The sequence below is a fragment of the Drosophila biarmipes genome, chromosome 3L (assembly GCF_025231255.1).
Source record: "Drosophila biarmipes strain raj3 chromosome 3L, RU_DBia_V1.1, whole genome shotgun sequence".
NCBI classification, from domain to species: Eukaryota; Metazoa; Arthropoda; class Insecta; order Diptera; family Drosophilidae; genus Drosophila; species Drosophila biarmipes.
In genome coordinates this window covers 14,183,581-14,200,765 of record NC_066613.1, presented here as the reverse complement: position 1 = coordinate 14,200,765, position 17,185 = coordinate 14,183,581, and the positions used below count along the sequence as shown (strand labels likewise).

The 17,185-nt window shown below is 43.1% G+C and overlaps 6 protein-coding genes across 8 annotated transcripts; all 6 read left to right on the top strand.

Annotated features, from left to right (window-relative positions):
• Positions 1-163: 163 nt before the first annotated feature.
• Positions 164-3,650, top strand: LOC108028723 (serine/threonine-protein kinase polo). The gene is made up of 5 exons (XM_017100684.3): positions 164-525; positions 1,414-1,638; positions 1,703-2,485; positions 2,550-2,978; positions 3,043-3,650. Exons 1-5 carry the CDS (start codon positions 427-429, stop codon positions 3,235-3,237), a joined length of 1,731 nt encoding a protein of 576 aa, XP_016956173.1. The 5' UTR covers positions 164-426; the 3' UTR covers positions 3,238-3,650.
• Positions 3,651-3,967: 317 nt separating this feature from the next.
• Positions 3,968-6,903, top strand: LOC108028735 (alpha-soluble NSF attachment protein). The gene is made up of 4 exons (XM_017100701.3): positions 3,968-4,202; positions 4,930-5,245; positions 5,307-5,627; positions 5,743-6,903. Exons 1-4 carry the CDS (start codon positions 4,111-4,113, stop codon positions 5,890-5,892), a joined length of 879 nt encoding a protein of 292 aa, XP_016956190.1. The 5' UTR covers positions 3,968-4,110; the 3' UTR covers positions 5,893-6,903.
• A 635-nt stretch (positions 6,904-7,538) lies between these two features.
• LOC108028394 (serine protease inhibitor 77Ba) lies at positions 7,539-10,301 on the top strand. Its single transcript, XM_017100207.3, has 5 exons — positions 7,539-8,059; positions 8,600-9,029; positions 9,098-9,368; positions 9,427-9,795; positions 9,985-10,301. Exons 1-5 carry the CDS (start codon positions 8,044-8,046, stop codon positions 10,249-10,251), a joined length of 1,353 nt encoding a protein of 450 aa, XP_016955696.1. The 5' UTR covers positions 7,539-8,043; the 3' UTR covers positions 10,252-10,301.
• A 549-nt stretch (positions 10,302-10,850) lies between these two features.
• LOC108028395 (serine protease inhibitor 77Ba) lies at positions 10,851-12,796 on the top strand. The gene is made up of 4 exons (XM_017100208.3): positions 10,851-11,393; positions 11,529-11,793; positions 11,852-12,214; positions 12,273-12,796. The coding sequence occupies exons 1-4, from the start codon at positions 11,062-11,064 to the stop codon at positions 12,540-12,542; spliced, it is 1,230 nt and encodes a 409-aa protein (XP_016955697.1). The 5' UTR covers positions 10,851-11,061; the 3' UTR covers positions 12,543-12,796.
• A 780-nt stretch (positions 12,797-13,576) lies between these two features.
• Positions 13,577-15,298, top strand: LOC108028396 (serine protease inhibitor 77Ba-like). Its single transcript, XM_017100209.3, has 5 exons — positions 13,577-13,710; positions 13,775-14,111; positions 14,180-14,444; positions 14,502-14,867; positions 14,932-15,298. Exons 2-5 carry the CDS (start codon positions 13,780-13,782, stop codon positions 15,196-15,198), a joined length of 1,230 nt encoding a protein of 409 aa, XP_016955698.1. The 5' UTR covers positions 13,577-13,710; positions 13,775-13,779; the 3' UTR covers positions 15,199-15,298.
• Positions 15,299-15,429: 131 nt separating this feature from the next.
• LOC108028398 (serine protease inhibitor 77Ba-like) lies at positions 15,430-17,070 on the top strand. 3 transcript variants are annotated; one of them, XM_017100210.3, is made up of 4 exons: positions 15,430-15,831; positions 15,924-16,194; positions 16,252-16,620; positions 16,749-17,070. In XM_017100210.3, exons 1-4 carry the CDS (start codon positions 15,521-15,523, stop codon positions 17,013-17,015), a joined length of 1,218 nt encoding a protein of 405 aa, XP_016955699.1. In that variant the 5' UTR covers positions 15,430-15,520; the 3' UTR covers positions 17,016-17,070. The 3 variants fall into 3 exon arrangements, with proteins under 3 accessions (XP_016955699.1, XP_016955700.1, XP_016955701.1); XM_017100211.3 differs by having other exon boundaries at positions 16,726-16,873; XM_017100212.3 differs by having other exon boundaries at positions 15,721-15,797.
• Positions 17,071-17,185: the final 115 nt, after the last annotated feature.

Sequence of the window (17,185 nt, the reverse complement as noted above, 5' to 3'; positions counted from 1 at the left end):
TGAAAAATACCGAAATTAAAAAAACAAATGCTCTCGAGAAATTCAAGCCAATAACGGCTGGAGAGGGTGTTTTACAGCACTGGCGATAAAACTACTGCAAATATCCGCGATACATACCAGAAAGTGTGCGATAGCCGGCAAAACGGGCACACTTTCGGCTGACGCTTGTCGCCCTGTTCATTTTGGCATTTAAAAATCGAACGGTTTCGGCGCGTTGTCCGCTTTGCGCTTGCTTTTCGTGCACTCGAATGGACAGAACCGAAAACTAACCGCCGCTTCTCCTGTCAATTGTGTGGATCTCCGTTCTTGTGGCCTTCCCAACCCATCGTTCGTGGTAATTCGTTAAGCTAGGCCGGATAACTAGGTTTTTTCGCTACTCCCGGCGAACAGCAGTGCAAAAGAGGCAGTCCAAAGAAGGAGATCAAGATGGCCGCGAAGCCCGAGGACAAGAGCACGGATATCCCGGATCGTCTTTTCGACTCCAACCAGCGCAAAACCTACAAGCGCATGCGGTTCTTCGGCAAGGTGAGTGCGGATCTGCGGACTTGCGGATGTCCGGCTGCGCGTGCGGATGAGTCCTGGAAATCGCATCAATGCCCTCACACACACATCTCCATCTTCATATCCACATTCCGGGTTTCTGGCTCCGTTTTCCTTGTCTCTCCTCCTTCATCTTTGTTGCTCCCTATTGTTTTTGTTGCTTTAAAGGGAAACGAGAGCGGGAGAGCCTGTGTGGCGGAATGTGCGTGCGAGTGTGTGTGTGCGTGCAGTGTGCGTGCAGTTGCCAGCCAGTTGTTAGTTTTTTTTTGTTTTTTGGCGCGACTTCTTTGAGTTTCTATGGAAAATTTCACTTTAGTACATTTCTCATAGCCCACCTACTTTTAAGAGGTCCAATATACCATCCTATCCTGGGATTAACCTTATGTTTTCCTAACTCAAGTTTCCCTAGGCTCCAGTCAAGCATGTGTTTCTGTTATAAAAGTAAGAAAAATTTATTTGTAAACTAATATAGCATTCAAATTTTATTCACGTTCAGCATGGCTGTTCAAATTTGTAATCTAGCATTTTATTATAAAAAATATTTTTTTGTCAGATAGTTTTTGTTCTTCACCAATTATTAATTACGCTACATTCAAGTATTTAACTGCGTTTTTTTAGTTAAAATATGGAACATTAATTTGCACTTCCTACAAATATTTTACTCTAAAAAATACTTTCATTTTTATATTTTTATTGTCCAGTTGATATTTAACCTCTTTGTGTTTTTTTTTTCCATTTAAAATACAGCCATTTAGGCCATGCTATTCTACTTTTTCTTATAAAGTTAGCATCTTGTTTCAAGGGTCTCTATTAGAATTATACAAATATAGCCAAACCCCAATGAATACAATATTTAATCATATTTCTTCCCAGGGCGGCTTTGCAAAATGCTACGAGATAATAGATGTGGAGACCGACGATGTGTTCGCTGGCAAAATCGTGTCCAAGAAGCTGATGATCAAGCACAACCAGAAGGAGAAGACCGCCCAGGAGATCACCATCCACCGCAGCCTCAACCATCCGAACATTGTCAAGTTCCACAGCTACTTTGAGGATGTGCAGAACATCTACATTGTGCTGGAGCTGTGCAAGAAAAGAGTGAGCTTCCATTGGGATCCTTCCCCACTACAAGACCATCATGACTAACCCCTTCGACTTGCAGTCCATGATGGAGCTGCACAAGCGTAGGAAAAGCATCACGGAATTCGAGTGCCGCTACTACATTTACCAGATCATCCAGGGCGTAAAGTACTTGCACGACAACCGCATCATCCATCGCGATCTGAAGCTGGGCAATCTCTTTCTCAACGACTTGTTGCACGTGAAGATCGGAGATTTCGGTCTGGCCACGCGGATCGAGTACGAGGGCGAGCGAAAGAAGACCTTGTGCGGCACGCCCAACTACATAGCCCCGGAGATCCTCACCAAGAAGGGCCACTCCTTTGAGGTGGACATCTGGTCGATTGGCTGCGTCATGTACACACTGCTGGTGGGCCAGCCGCCGTTCGAGACCAAGACTCTGAAGGACACATACTCGAAAATCAAGAAGTGCGAGTACCGCGTGCCCAGCTACTTAAGGAAGCCGGCGGCGGACATGGTCATTGCCATGCTGCAGCCGAATCCGGAGAGCCGCCCGGCGATTGGCCAGCTGCTGAACTTTGAGTTTCTCAAGGGCTCCAAGGTGCCCATGTTCTTGCCCGTCTCTTGTCTGACGATGGCGCCGCGTATTGGCAGCAACGACACCATCGAGGACTCGGTGCACCGCAAGCCGCTGATGGAGATGAACGGCATGAGGCCCGACGACACCCGTCTGGAGTCAACCTTCCTCAAGGCCAATCTGCACGACGCCATCACCGCCTCGGCCCAGGTGTGCCGCCACAGCGAGGACTATCGCAGCGATATCGAGAGCCTGCACCAGCAGCTGACCAATCTCATTAACGGCAAGGTATGGCTGCTCATATTTACATTTATAAATGTTTTCAAATGTCTTAATGTTATCCTCCTTTCAGCCGCGTATTTTGCAAGGCAATCTGGGCGACGAGAACACCGATCCGGCAGCGCAACCGCTCTTCTGGATATCCAAGTGGGTGGACTACAGCGACAAGTACGGCTTTGGTTACCAGCTCTGCGATGAGGGCATCGGCGTGATGTTCAACGACACTACGAAGCTGATTCTGCTGCCCAACCAAATCAACGTGCACTTCATCGACAAGGACGGCAAGGAGTCCTACATGACCACCACTGATTACTGCAAGTCGCTCGACAAGAAGATGAAGTTGCTGTCCTACTTCAAGCGCTACATGATCGAGCATCTGGTGAAGGCAGGCGCCAACAATGTGAATATCGAAAGCGATCAGATCTCGCGTATGCCGCATTTGCACTCGTGGTTCCGTACAACATGTGCCGTGGTCATGCATCTGACCAACGGATCCGTGCAGGTAAGGCCCGAAATCATTGTTTTAGATATGCATTAGATAGCTAATCAACTGTCCGCTCCTCTAGCTCAACTTCTCGGACCACATGAAGCTCATCCTCTGCCCACGTATGAGTGCCATAACCTATATGGACCACGAGAAGAATTTCCGCACCTACCGATTCTCGACCATCGTGGAGAACGGCGTGTCTAAAGACTTGTACCAGAAGATCCGCTATGCCCAGGAGAAACTTAGGAAAATGCTGGAGAAGATGTTCATCTAATTGTAGCCAGGCCACCACATTTTAAGGCCGAATGTTAGTTTAAGCTAAACCTCCACGAATGCACAGGCCAACTTCATATATAGCCCCCAAACGGATCCTCTTCCAAACATTTTAAAAATTGTAGTTTCTGTTTAAATTGATTTGATTGTTCTATGTTTTAGAGTTTATTTGTTTTCTCCCTTCCCCTTCATCTACTGATTAAGTATTATTCATAATCAATGTTGGGCAATCAATCCATCAAAAATATATAGATGTTTCACGGTTTTCGTACACGATCACTTAATAAATTTAAAAAGAAATAAAGTTATGTTTAAAATAAGCATCGTGTTCCGCGAAATCCACAATTAAACCAGTTGACTGATAACGCCAATTAAATGCTGGATACATTTTACACATAAACCTAAAAGATATGTTTTAATACGACTGCAAGGCATGAAAGTCTTTTGCAGGACGACTATTTTATAAGTTATGGGCAGAAATACCATTCGTGATAAGATACAATTTGTAATTGCTTTCAAGCGAAGAAGCCTATATATAATTTAATAAAATATCTGCAAATAATAATATAGTTTTTTGACTTGAATTTGATTTACAAAATATTGGGAAATAAACATTATTTTTTTAGGGTGTAATACCTGTGAGAAGGAGTTTGAACTGCACAGCCGTTACAGCTGCGACATTTTACAACACTGGTAAGTATATTTCGCCAGCTGTGGGCGATGGTAACACTGCGCGAGCGTTTTGGTCACTCTAAACAGCTTATTGATTTTATTTTCTCGAAAAAAGTTCCCAATACGTACACACTCGCTGAAAGGCCGAATAAGTCGTAATATTTAAATGCAATTAGTGCCGAGGCGGACATAAATCCTCGACATGGGTGACAACGAACAGAAGGCGCTCCAGCTAATGGCCGAGGCGGAGAAGAAGTTGACCCAGCAGAAGGGTTTTCTGGGATCTCTTTTCGGGTTCGTACAAACCAAATTTCGCAATGGGGAGTGGGGAAGTGGCTCTATTTGGCTAGGATTTGCATTTCCACATTCCCAGTTGCTTCAGATACTATACTATATAGTGCCGAATGGTTTCTTAAGCAGTTCCAATTCCATTGCACTCACTATACAACATATGTACCCACTCACGATAATACGTATACGTATCGATGGGGGCTCTACGCCTCCACCCAGAAACTGAAAAACACAAAAGTGCGAATTGAACTGATAATAAATTTGAGATATGTATGTATTACATGAAATATGTAAGGTATTGATAAGCGGGGATATATGTGCTGTCATTGTTTAAAACAAAGCACACACATGGGCTTATTTCCATACAGGTTTTGATGATTCATAGTATTAACAAGTTTAACCATCAACAAAATATCGAACTATTTTTCATAACTTTCTAAAATTCGATTAGTTATTTATATATTATTTAAATTAATAATAATTAATAGGCTTTGTTCCTTCGAGTATTTGATAATATTTCGTTATTGTTTCATGAATTTTTCTAAATTACTTTTACTATAAAACAATTCTTCAAAAATTTAACGCATTATAAAATGGTTTCAAAAATATAACAAATAATATAAACAATTTAATTTTTAGTCCTTTTGTCTAGAAACCTAAAAAAAATGACTAATAAAGACTAAACTTTGTATTATCAAAACTTATAACTTACCGATTTCCACAATTTCAGGGGCTCCAACAAGGTGGAGGACGCCATCGAGTGCTACCAGCGGGCTGGCAACATGTTCAAGATGTCCAAGAACTGGACAAAGGCCGGCGAGTGCTTCTGTGAGGCGGCCACGCTACACGCCCGGGCTGGAAGTCGGCATGACGCCGGAACCTGCTACGTTGACGCCTCCAACTGCTACAAAAAGGTGGACGTCGAGAGCGCCGTCAACTGCCTGATGAAGTCCATCGACATCTACACGGACATGGGTCGCTTCACAATGGCCGCCAAGCATCACCAGAGCATTGCTGAAATGTACGAAAGTGATCCTAACACTCTGGTAAGTTAAGGTTTTATCCAGTAAAATGATACATACTTACATGCGATTAAACTTTGTCCAGGCCAAGTCTATTCAGCACTACGAGCAGGCGGCTGATTACTTTAAGGGCGAGGAGTCGGTCAGTTCGGCCAACAAGTGCATGCTTAAGGTGGCCCAGTACGCCGCCCAACTCGAGGACTACGAAAAAGCAATATCCATATACGAGCAGGTGGCCGCCTCCTCGCTGGAGAGCTCTCTGCTCAAGTACAGTGCCAAGGAGTACTTCTTCAGGGCCGCCCTCTGCCACCTGAGTGTGGACCTTCTGAACGCCCAGCATGCCATTGAAAAGTATGCGCAGCAGTACCCAGCATTCCAGGACTCACGGGAGTTCAAGCTCATTAAGGTGGGTTTCAATTACGATTCGAATTCCTTCTGTAGGCCGTTCTCCGAGAATAGGGGAACCACTGATGGATTTTTAATTGTCTTCAAGTAGTAATTGCTTTATTTTTGAATCCAAGGTGTTGTGCGAGCACCTCGAGGAACAGAACATCGAGGGATTCACAGAGGCCGTCAAGGATTACGACAGCATCTCGCGGTTGGATCAGTGGTACACCACCATCTTACTGCGCATCAAGAAGGCTGCGGACGAGGATCCAGATCTGCGATAAAATAATCAATTACACTTTCTGATGAAGTCGCGTACACATTTATTAAATGCTTTATTCGGTTCGGATATTAATCTACCTATATATAACTAAATGGAAATTAATTAAACGTGTTGCATTGCTAAACCTGAAAGCACTCAAAAAGTCAGCCTGCTAAATCGCGTGAATTGAACTTACTGAATAGTCCATACACCCATGTTCTAGAGTTTAAATTAACGCTTATGCAACGAATGAAAAATCGGCAGAGGCCACTGTTCATCTTGCGTTACAACGTGCTATTCGATTCAACAATATTATTTCCAATGCGGAGTGATTAGAGGTGTTAAGTTTGTCTGTTTTTGCGTTACTCTTGTTATTTGTGTAAGTAGCCAATCAGTAAGTTAGCTGCTGTTTCATTTGGATGCGTAACATACCCTATAGAAATCCGTATCCATACTACTATAAACTAATAATAACATTCATTCTATATGTGTAATGTGTTAGATTATTTCGAGATTAAAGAGTCCCTGGTAGTGAGCAATCATGACTTTTAAACCAATTATATTTTCATTGATTGCACAGAAAAAATTAAAACATACAGTTTTAGATGGTACGCTAATACACAACTTATAAATAAATATATGTCCATATACACATTAACGATTACCCCTATAAAAATATCCAAATGAAAGGAAACCGGAATTCTAATAAATACTTGAGGGTCACATTTATAGATAATTCCATCTCGCAAAATTTTAAAAATGTTTACTAGATCAACTTCCTATAAACATGTACGAAGCAAGTTATAATCCAATAAATAAAATAGCGACGAAGCTGCGGATATTACTCGGGCGCTGAGGCCGAAACAAAATATCAATTTATTGAATGAATATATCCAGGAAATACACACCACAACTCAAAGCCACAACACATTTAATTAATACCGACGCAAAGGTCTAAGCAATGCCTCTATGCAAGCATTGCCTTAGATATTTCCAATTAAAATACTTTAATAAAGTTACATGCTTGGATTAATCCTGTCATCCTGTCTTCGTATCCAAGGAGTTCTGCCAATATACGCACAACCAATCCAGCCATATTCATTGTCTTTCTATTTTAACAATATGCATTCACACATCCTTGTAGGAAATGTGTCTTTCGCAGCACAGTTTGCACTTATCCTGAAGTATCGTAATATTTTTAAATATAGAAATGTATCCTGTCATATCTTAAAAGTTAAGTTTTTGGTACTAAGCAGTAATTACTTGATATTAATATTTTATATTTTTTAAAGATTCATTTATGAGTATATTAGAAATTCCTAATCAGGTTGAAATGTCACTAGGCTTGCGCTGGGAAACTGTGTTGTACGTCAATTTGATAGGTGACTGGGGTTACCCCGAGATGTCAACCTGTTTCGATCTCAATCTGGCCAACGGGTTGGCTGCAATATAGGTAGTATTTCCACCTGACCGTGCGAACTGAGATACTTTTGCGAACGTCATTGTCAAGAGCAGCGGACAAAGGCCTGCCAATACCATTATCATCGCCGTTCTCTCGCTCGTTCTCTCCGATTGGGGTCTGTGATTCAGAGCTTCGGAGTCGGGCTTTCGGGGGCTGTGACGATGGGGCGAGATGTCCATACCAATATCAGTGCTCTGGAGGGTCGATGGAGCGATCATCTCTCAGTCGTTCAGCCCATGTCCGTGCGTTAGGTTCACATCTCTGTGGGGATCGGTGTTCGTCTCCCATCGAGTTCTTCGCAAAACCAACAGTGGCTTAGTCCAGAAATTAAAATAAATAAATAGAATTATATAAACGCAAAACCAATACGCCAGCAACACCTATATGTGTACCCTCCTGCTGACCGTGTATTTGTATATCTGTGGAATTCCCAGTGCATTCCGGTTTTTCGAATAACATCCAACCAACAACAACAGCGAAAACAGTGTCTATATAAACGTCGCTCTGTCACTCTGAAATACCGCCATCGAAAAACCCCAAAATACATAAATAAAAGTAAAAAACCTCTCAATAATTGATGCACACCCACTTGCTTACGCAAAAGTGTGATTCAATTCGTGTGCTCAATCTATAATAAAACGAAATATTAAAACCTTTGCTCCGAAGGTCTGATAAGCGAGGCTCAAACGAACTCTTTTCTCCAGCCACAAAATGCTCAACATACCAGGTAAAGTTATTCAGCAAAAATTATTGGGGGATATTTCCCAGTGCAAGTTAGCTCTAAAGTCAATCAGTTTGCTGCTTTGATATTTTACAAGCCCGTGGGTACAGTGTGTATATATGAAGTACATACATGTTCATAAGGTCGTCAGCGGATCAGCGCTATCAGTTGGGAAATGCTCATTGTTTACGCATCTGAAAATGAGCTACTCACTCGAGAGAGCTTATAGAGGTATTAGACTTCAATAATCCGGAAATAGGTATATTTATGGAGGATTTAAACGCAGCAATGTCTTAAATAACTATCATTAACTATCCCATAAATAGTTATATTGAATTTAAAAGTATGGTAAAAGGTTTACTGTCAAAATAATTAGAAACAAACCACTTAGTTTAATGATTCTTACGAAGTTACAATGCACAATAATAAACTATTTTAAATATATTACATATATTTTACAATTACAACAACTTTTAGTGCAGTGTAGACATAATATTAAGAGAAGAGGTTTATGTAAAACCTTATAACAAGTCCCATAAATTGCAGATCGCCTGCTCGTGTGGATCCCTCTGCTCTTGGAGGCCACCCTCCTGTGCTCGGCACAGTCTCAAAGTGGCCAGCCTCCTCTCCAGCTCTCCGTGGGGAATCCGCTGACCGCTCTCACAGCACCCACGGCATTTCAGAATAGAGTCAGCCACATCCAGTCCATGCGGAGCAACTTCGACGAAGATGTCCTGATCAGCATCTCGCAGGGAGTGCAGGACTTTGCCCTCGATCTCCTGCAGCGCATATCCATCGAAGTGGAGAAGGCCAACAGGGACTTCATGATCTCGCCCTTCTCCGTGTGGTCACTCCTGGTGCTCCTCTACGAGGGATCCGAGGGAGAGACCTACAGCCAGTTGCGTCAAGTGCTGCGCATCAATGTAGAGGACGAAAAGCTGCGCGGAGCTTACAAGGTGTGGAGCTCCTTCCTCAAGTGAGTTATAGAAGACAAAAAGGTTGAATATTGCATACTAATGTTGGGGCTTGCTTTGTCCTCCTAAGCACCACCACTCCCACCATCGAAGTGGCCACCCTGCAGGCCGTTTACACCGGCAAGGATTATGCCATCAAGAGTACCTACCGGAACGCCATCCAGAACTACAATGTGCAGCCCGTGGAAGTGGACTTCAATAGCCCCGAATCGGTGGTGCAGATCAACGAGGACACAAATCGCACCACCCGAGGTCTCATTCCGTATACGATTCTGCCACAGGATATATTCGGAGCCAGGATGTTCCTGCTCTCCTCCCTGTACTTCAAGGGCCAGTGGAAGGTGCGACAACGCCGTTACCTGTTCCCCAGATCCGTTGATACATGCTTTTCGGTTTCAGTTTCCATTTAACAAGACTCTGACCAGGGAGGAGCCCTTCTACAGCGAGAGCGGCGAGGTTATCGGCAAGATACCCATGATGGTGCAGGAAGCGAACTTCGCCTACGTCTCCAACATAGAGGGTCTGGACGGCTATGTCCTGGAGCTTCCCTATGGAACCCAGGACAGGCTGGCGATGCTCGTGGTGCTGCCCAAGCGCGGATTCAAGTTGAACGACGTGGCCAACAATCTGAAGACCCTGGGATTGAGGCCTATCCTTCAGCGGCTCGCGGCTTTCAGAAACAAAGCCTCCGAGGACAACGAAGTAGAGGTCATGATGCCCAGGTTCACAACAACCACGGACTTCACACTCAAGGGAATCCTCATAAAGGTGGGTGTACTGAAAGTATTAGTTTTAGTTCGATTACAATTTATTTTCTTCAATTTTGAGTTACTACTACCTTCTAAGAGAAGGTTTTAAGCCGAAAATTTCCATATTATATCTAGATATGCATTTTAAGTTTTTAAAATAGAATATAACCGGATTTTAACATACATTAAACTTAATTTCTACACTTAGATGGGCATTCGGGATCTGTTCGACGAGAGTGCCGCTAATCTGAACCGGATGTCGTCCGGATTGTTCGCCAAGCTAATCGTCCACTCCACCAAGATCATCGTGGACGAGCAGGGAACCACGGCAGGAGCTGTCACGGAGGCTTCGCTGGTCAACAAGGCTACGCCACCCAAGTTCCAGCTGAACAGACCCTTCCAGTACATGATCGTGGAGAAGGCAACCGGTCTGTTGCTCTTCGCCGGCCAAGTTCGGAACCCCAAGGCGGCTTAGAGATCTGAGCCTGACTCTATTCGCATACCACAATAAACTCCTTACTTTAAGCCAAATCGATTTTATTATCTGGTACGGTTTAAGCTCTTTTATAAACACTTTCCGCCTCGATTGTCACCAGATGGAATTGAATTTCCTTCGATAGTTTCGATATTTAAACCTTTTTTCGGCAACGAATATTGCAACGCAGTCTATTTAGACTAATAGCATCATTTCTGTCTTCAATCTTTTAATCTTGATCCTAGAACATGCAGAAATAAGACTTTAAAATCAAAGTACTGCTGGAGTTCTAAAATTTCATCTTCCAAAGGATTCCTGTAAAAATATATTGTGAACGTTCCACTTTTCGTCGCATGCAATGATGCGGCCCTGTCTGAACAGCAACTATTCAATGCCTTAATAATATATTTAAAAAAATGTTGAATATTCTGACACATGGATAGTTAAAAAAAGGCAAGACAGGCCTACAAAAAGAGCATTGAAATTTATGTAAATTCGGAAACTGATTTTACTTTTCGGCGTACTCGGAACATGTCTTGAAATACTGAAAAGCAACTTAAAGCATCAGCAGAAAGTATATAAATATTGTTTTCACAATCAAAGGGTTAGTGTCGAACACAGAACACTTTGGGTGTCAATATAAACCAATTTCTATAAGGATACTCTTCTAAAAGCGTGAAACAAGGATACGAATCCTTTTCCGACGCTGTAAAGTATACATTTACTTGATCGTAGCCAACAGGAGGTCGATCCATAAGGATTCATAAGGATCTAAAAAGTGAACCCCCGTTTTCTTCAACCGCGAATAATATGAAGGTCGGGTGGTCGGTGATTTTGGCCGGCTCAGTTCTTTTATTGGCGCAGGGCCGATATGCCGAGACAAAGGATAAAAAATTTGACAAAATGATTCAGGTAATCCAGAATTTTTCCCTCAACTTATTCCAAGAAATGGTCCTGTGGAGATACGAGAAACGTCAATACGTAAACGAAGTAGTGTCGCCCTTTTCCCTGTGGACCGCGTTGATAATGATATACGAGGGCGCGGGCGGAGAAACCTTGGAACAGCTGCGTCGTGTATTGGGGATCTCTGTGAAAGAGGACGACTTGAAGGAGTTCTATGACGAGACGCGCGAACTTCGAGAGTAAGTGGGAAGAGTAAGACCTAACGTAACTTTAAGAAATTACAAAATTCCAAATCTGAAAAAAAAAATAACAGTCGGCCCGAAAAAGTATTAAAGCTTTCGATATTTTTCGCTGAATTCTTTTATTCACTTAAGCACCGATTCTGACGAAATGGAGATTCACTCCTGGCAACAGCTGTACCACAACAAGCAGTATACTATCGAACCTCGATACAACGATGTTGTGTATTTTTACGATATGGGACCTAATAGAAAGGATTTCGAAAACTTTGTCGGAGTTATCAAAGATGACATAAGGTTCGGAACAAACTTTTACATTGAACCCGCCCTTCAGAGACATAATATAGTTGAGGCTAGAATGTTGCTGATCTCTGCCATCTACTTCATCGGCAAGTGGAAGGTAGGCTCCCGACGGTTTCACTTCTGCAAATCCTTGAAAACAATCTGTTTGATTTCAGTATCCCTTCGACAGGGAGTTGACGAAAGTTGAGCCATTTTATAACGAGAAGTCCCCCTACAAGCAACTCGCTAAGGTGCCTATGATGGTGCAAACAAACAAATTCACCTACGTTGATGACATTGAGGGTCTGGATGCCCGTGTCCTGGAACTGCCCTACGGGGAGGAGGGCACAGCAGTGATGCTCGTAATGCTGCCCAATCGCGGAGTTACACTCAATAGTGTGCTCGAGAATCTGAAGGAAAAGGGCTTGCGTCTTGTCCTGGATGCTGTCGGTAATACCTCTTCGAAAAAGGATGTGGAGGTTAAGATTCCCAAGTTCAACACGTTCTCCTCCTACCTACTTCCGAAGTTTCTAGCCGAGGTAGAATATATTTTATAATTTAGTGAAACGTTGACATCCAATTGAAATCCAACAAAAGATAGGTATCAGGAAATCGGTATCTGGTACGGCAAACTTCACATTCATGACCGAGGGACCGAGTGATATAAATATGTACCTCTCGCACGCCTTCCATTACAGCCGCATAATCGTGGACGAAAGTGGCGCGCCTGACACGAAGCCATCGCCACCGCCGGCCAACAAGACGGGGGTGGTTGAGTTCCACATGAACAAGCCGTTCTTTTACCTCATCCTGGAGAAGCAAATGAACCTCATCCTCTTCGCCGGAACAATCCGGAATAGGGCTTGATTCAATGAGTCCAAGTACGAAAAAACGTATCTTAAACCTGCATGGGCTTAGTGTCTTTAGGTTTCTTCAATCTGGCATCTCAATATAAAAAACTTGTCTTCTTGAACAGCACTATTAACATTCATTGTGCATTAATTTAGACAAAATAAAGGCCAGTGCACGAAAAAAACTGTAAAATTTCGTGCTAGAAATAAATGTATCTATCTATTGTACCAAGAGCGTGTGAAATATTAAACTGTAATAAGCAAACCTAATCAGAAACATATAAGTGGGATATATCTTGGTTCGATTTCCAGTTCCGAACAGACATGTATTTGGAAGTATCGGATGTGATAGAAGGAAAACTTTAAACATAACATAAAAAAGGAAACCGTCATACCTGTAAATAGCACGATGCCCTATCCACCCAAGACTTTTCCTTTGATGACCTGCAGCGCTTTTCCGCCGAAGAGGAAACGCATTCGAGATCTCTTCAACGAGAGTAAACAGTCAGCCAACCGGATGTCGTCCTGATAGTTTTCCCACCAGTCGTATACTCAAAAAAAATGATTGTATTCGGGAGGAGATACCTTTTTTCTTGCAGTGCATTTATGTTTAGACTACTTGAATACTTGTCAGCAATGCATATGAGGTCTCAAGACTTTGGAACATGTAAAAATATGGGCTTTAGGATTTAACGGATTATTATTAGAAACACGTTGGAAACGATTCTTTCTACCTGTTCCCGACGAATCCAATATACCCACATACTCTACGAGTAACTCTTTGTTGCATGCCAATGATGCGGCCCTGTCTGAACACACTATTAACCTTGAGATTACCATTTAATGCCTAATAATTGCCTTTTAAAAAATCTTAATTTATATTATAAAATCAGGGACAGCTTGAAAAATGTAAGGCACGCCCTCAAAAAAGAGCAGTGAAATTTATGTAAATTTAGAAACTGATTTTACTTTCTGGCGTACTCGGAACATGACTTGGAAAACTATAATCTTAAACCTCATCTGCAGAAAATGCATATATAAATAGAATTTTCAAAATCAATGGTTAGTGTCGATCAGAACACTTGGGGTGTCGAAATAGACAAGCTTTCATAAGGATTCTTGAAGTAAGGATAAGTTACTTCCTTGACTCTGTAAATTAGCCAAAAGGAAGTCAATCTAGCCAAGTAAGTTGCATATAGTATAAAGTTATTAAAGTGAAGATTTTGTAATCCTTTTTTTCAACTGTAGATAATATGAAGGTCGGCGATACAGTGCTTGTTGTCGGCTTAGTAATTTTATTGGCACATTGGGGATACGCCGAGACAAACGATGAAAAGCTTGACAAAATGATTCGGGGAATGCAGAATTTTTCCATCACTCTCTTCGAGATAGATTTCTTGTGGAGAATAGAGAATGACCGAATCCAGAACATAATGCTAGCGCCCTATTCCATGTGGACCAGTCTGCTTATGATGTACGAGGGAGCAGGGGGAAATACCTTGGACCAGCTGCGTAAGGTGCTGACGATTACTGTCGGTGAAAAGGAGCTGAAAGAGTTCTATTTAGAGAGGAAAGAATTGGTGAAGTAAGTAATGAAAGTAAGGCATAACATGGCTTTTGGGAGCTATAATATTCGGCCTTCTTCCACTCAAGCACCGATTCTCCCGAGATGGAGGTTCACTCGTACCAACACCTGTACGTCAGTAAAATGTATTCAGTCAATTATGACTACAAACATGGCACGGATGAGTACGAAATGGGACCCACGGTAATGGACTTCGGAGCGAGGTGGACTCAGATCAACAGGGACATTACGTATGGTACCAATAATCAAGTTTATTACCCTTTAAAATATGGAACTGTAAACGCGGCCAGGATGTTTCTGGTCTCCGCCATCTACTTCAGAGGCATGTGGAAGGTAGGACTTTCGAGGTTTTCCTCCAACAGATCCTCAAAGCATGCTGTTTTATTGCAGCATCCCTTCGACAAGGAGTTGACGAAAGTGGAACCATTTTACAGCGAGAGATCCCCCTACAAGCAAATTGACAAAAAGCCTATGATGGTGCAGACAGGCAAGTTCGCCTACGTTGATGACCTTGAGGGTCTGGATGGCCGTGTCCTGGAACTGCCCTACGGCGAGGACGGCGCAGTAGTGATGCTCGTAATGCTGCCCAAACGCGGATTTAGAGTTAGGCATGTGCTCGCCCAACTAAGGGAAAGGGGCCTGCGTCCCATCCTGGATGCCTTAGAGAGTGGAAATTCCACGAAAAAGGATGTGGAGGTCAAGATTCCCAAGTTCAATGCAAACTCCACAGTTGCATTCCCATATTACCTATACCAGGTAGGTGCCACTTTGTAATTACGAAAAAGCTGAAAGTTCACATCCAACTGAAATCCACCCAAAGTTAGGTCTTGAGGATTTGGTAAACTCTGATAAGACGAATCTAACCCGCCTGTCCGATTCGCCTAAAAGTTTGAGGCTAGCCCTCTCGAACTGCCGCCAGTTCACCCGGATAATCGTGGACGAACGTGGCACGCCCGGATCAGTGCCGAAGCCTTCGCCGGCCAACAAGTCAGAGGTGGTTAAGTTCCACGTGAACAAGCCGTTCCTGTACCTCGTCGTGGAAAAGAAAGAGAACATCATCCTCTTCACCGGAGATATTCAGAAGTAAACTTTTAAGTCTGGCAGAAAAAAGTAATCATTCTAGGAGACGATTATCTAATGGATTGCAAATTCGCTTTGACAAAATAAAGGGTTGTGCACGAAAAAAAGCTGTAAAATTTCGGGCTTGAAATAGACTATCTATTGCACCAAGAGCGTGGCCTGGAATATTAGGCTGTGATAACCAAACCTATTCAGAAGGTATAAAAATAAGATATCTTTCGGTTCAACTAACAGTTCCGAACAGACAGGTGCAAAGAAACCACGGGTGTAAAAAGAGGGAAATTAAAAAAAGTTACAAAAGATAAAAATAACCGACATACCTCTACTGCATGATGACTAGACTTTTACTGGTTTTAAGCATCATGTGCATTGTCCTGCCGATGGTGCTGGGGAAATATGGCCAGCAATTACCGCAGGGAATCCGGGACTTTTTCTTTGATCTCGTGCAGCACGTTTCCGTAGAAGTGGAGAAGGCCGACAGGAACTTCATGATATCGCCCTTCTCCGTGTGGTCACTCCTGGTGCTGCTCTACGAGGGATCAGCGGGAAGAACTTATGACCAGTTGGGCCAGACCCTTGGCATCAACTTTTCCGATGAAAAGCTACGTAGGTTTTTGAAAGGGGTGAATCTGTATTTAGCGTAAGTTAAATGAGTAATCTTCTATGAAAGATAGTTAATTCTATCCATACTAACTTGTGGTGTACATCTGCGTTTTTATCTTTCCATAAAAGTTCCAACGATTCCGACGTCGAGATAACCATGCTCCAAGGCCTTTACATCGGAACAGGCTATCCCATCAAGGATAGCTATCGAAACGTCATGCAGAACTACAAAGTGGACCTTGTGGAGATCGATTTTAATAGCCCAGATGCTGCGGTGCAGATCAACGAGGCCACAAATCGCTCCACCCGAGGTCTCATTCCGTATACGATTCTGCCACAGGATATAAACGGAGCCAGGATGTTCCTGCTCTCCTCGTTGTACTTCAAGGGCCAGTGGAAGGTGGGATATGTTATTTCCTGTTCCACAGATTCTCTTATTCAACCCTTTTGGTTCCAGCTTCCATTTAATAAAAGTCTGACCAGGGAGGAGCCCTTTTACAGCGAGAGCGGCGAGGTTATCGGCAAGATACCCATGATGGTGCAGTCAGCGAACTTCGCCTACGTCTCCAACATAGAGGGTCTGGACGGCTATGTCCTGGAGCTTCCCTATGGAACCCAGGAAAGGCTTGCAATGTTCGTGGTTCTTCCCAAGCGCGGATTCAAATTAAGCGACGTGGCCAACAATCTGAAGACCCTGGGATTGAGGCCTGTCCTTCAGGGACTGGAGGATTTCAGGAAGAGAGCCTCCGAGGACAACAGAGTAGAGGTAATCATGCCCAGGTTCATGACTTCCACGGACCTCGCACTCACGGGAATCCTAAAACAGGTGGGTTTGACTTCTGTTTTCCTTCCTTCCCTCCTTAGAAATAGTTTTCAGCTGACAAATGTTTTTCCGTGGATTTCTTTTACTTGTATAATATTCGGAATTTAGCATATTTGAAATTATATACCTAGATGGGCATTCGAGATCTATTCGACGAGAGCGCCGCTAACCTCGACCGAATTTCGTCCGGATTGTTCGCCAAGCTAGTCTTTCATTCCACCAAGATCATCGTGGACGAGCAGGGAACCACGGCAGCAGCTGTCACGGAGGCTGCGCTGGAGAACAAGATGGAGCCGCCCCAGTTCCAGCTCAACAGACCCTTCCAGTACTTCATCGTAGAGAGGGAAACCGGTTTCATGTTCTTTGCCGGCCAATTTCGAAACCCCAAGGCGGCTTAGAGATCTGGACACGACTTTATGTTCACATATCTCATTAAAAAATGAATTGATTTAATTTCTTGTGAATAATATAGGCAATATTGCAAGTTACTTTAAAAAAATGAAGTCCTATGCACGAAAAAGAGCTTTAAAAATTGGCCAAAAATATATTTTACTATCCGCTGTACTCA

Coding starts and splice junctions, on each gene's coding strand:
- LOC108028723 (XM_017100684.3), top strand. CDS start 427: ATGGCCGCGAAGCCCGAGGACAAGAGCACGGATATCCCGGATCGTCTT. Junction 526..1,413: donor GCATGCGGTTCTTCGGCAAG/GTGAGTGCGGAT, acceptor ATTTCTTCCCAG/GGCGGCTTTGCAAAATGCTA. Junction 2,979..3,042: donor TGACCAACGGATCCGTGCAG/GTAAGGCCCGAA, acceptor CCGCTCCTCTAG/CTCAACTTCTCGGACCACAT.
- LOC108028395 (XM_017100208.3), top strand. CDS start 11,062: ATGAAGGTCGGGTGGTCGGTGATTTTGGCCGGCTCAGTTCTTTTATTG. Junction 11,394..11,528: donor GAGACGCGCGAACTTCGAGA/GTAAGTGGGAAG, acceptor TATTCACTTAAG/CACCGATTCTGACGAAATGG. Junction 12,215..12,272: donor TTCCGAAGTTTCTAGCCGAG/GTAGAATATATT, acceptor ATCCAACAAAAG/ATAGGTATCAGGAAATCGGT.
- LOC108028396 (XM_017100209.3), top strand. CDS start 13,780: ATGAAGGTCGGCGATACAGTGCTTGTTGTCGGCTTAGTAATTTTATTG. Junction 14,112..14,179: donor GAGAGGAAAGAATTGGTGAA/GTAAGTAATGAA, acceptor CTTCCACTCAAG/CACCGATTCTCCCGAGATGG. Junction 14,868..14,931: donor TCCCATATTACCTATACCAG/GTAGGTGCCACT, acceptor ATCCACCCAAAG/TTAGGTCTTGAGGATTTGGT.
- LOC108028735 (XM_017100701.3), top strand. CDS start 4,111: ATGGGTGACAACGAACAGAAGGCGCTCCAGCTAATGGCCGAGGCGGAG. Junction 4,203..4,929: donor TTTCTGGGATCTCTTTTCGG/GTTCGTACAAAC, acceptor CCACAATTTCAG/GGGCTCCAACAAGGTGGAGG. Junction 5,628..5,742: donor GGGAGTTCAAGCTCATTAAG/GTGGGTTTCAAT, acceptor TTTGAATCCAAG/GTGTTGTGCGAGCACCTCGA.
- LOC108028394 (XM_017100207.3), top strand. Junction 9,369..9,426: donor ACTTCAAGGGCCAGTGGAAG/GTGCGACAACGC, acceptor TTTCGGTTTCAG/TTTCCATTTAACAAGACTCT. Junction 9,796..9,984: donor TCAAGGGAATCCTCATAAAG/GTGGGTGTACTG, acceptor TTCTACACTTAG/ATGGGCATTCGGGATCTGTT.
- LOC108028398 (XM_017100210.3), top strand. CDS start 15,521: ATGATGACTAGACTTTTACTGGTTTTAAGCATCATGTGCATTGTCCTG. Junction 15,832..15,923: donor GGGGTGAATCTGTATTTAGC/GTAAGTTAAATG, acceptor TTTCCATAAAAG/TTCCAACGATTCCGACGTCG. Junction 16,621..16,748: donor TCACGGGAATCCTAAAACAG/GTGGGTTTGACT, acceptor TTATATACCTAG/ATGGGCATTCGAGATCTATT.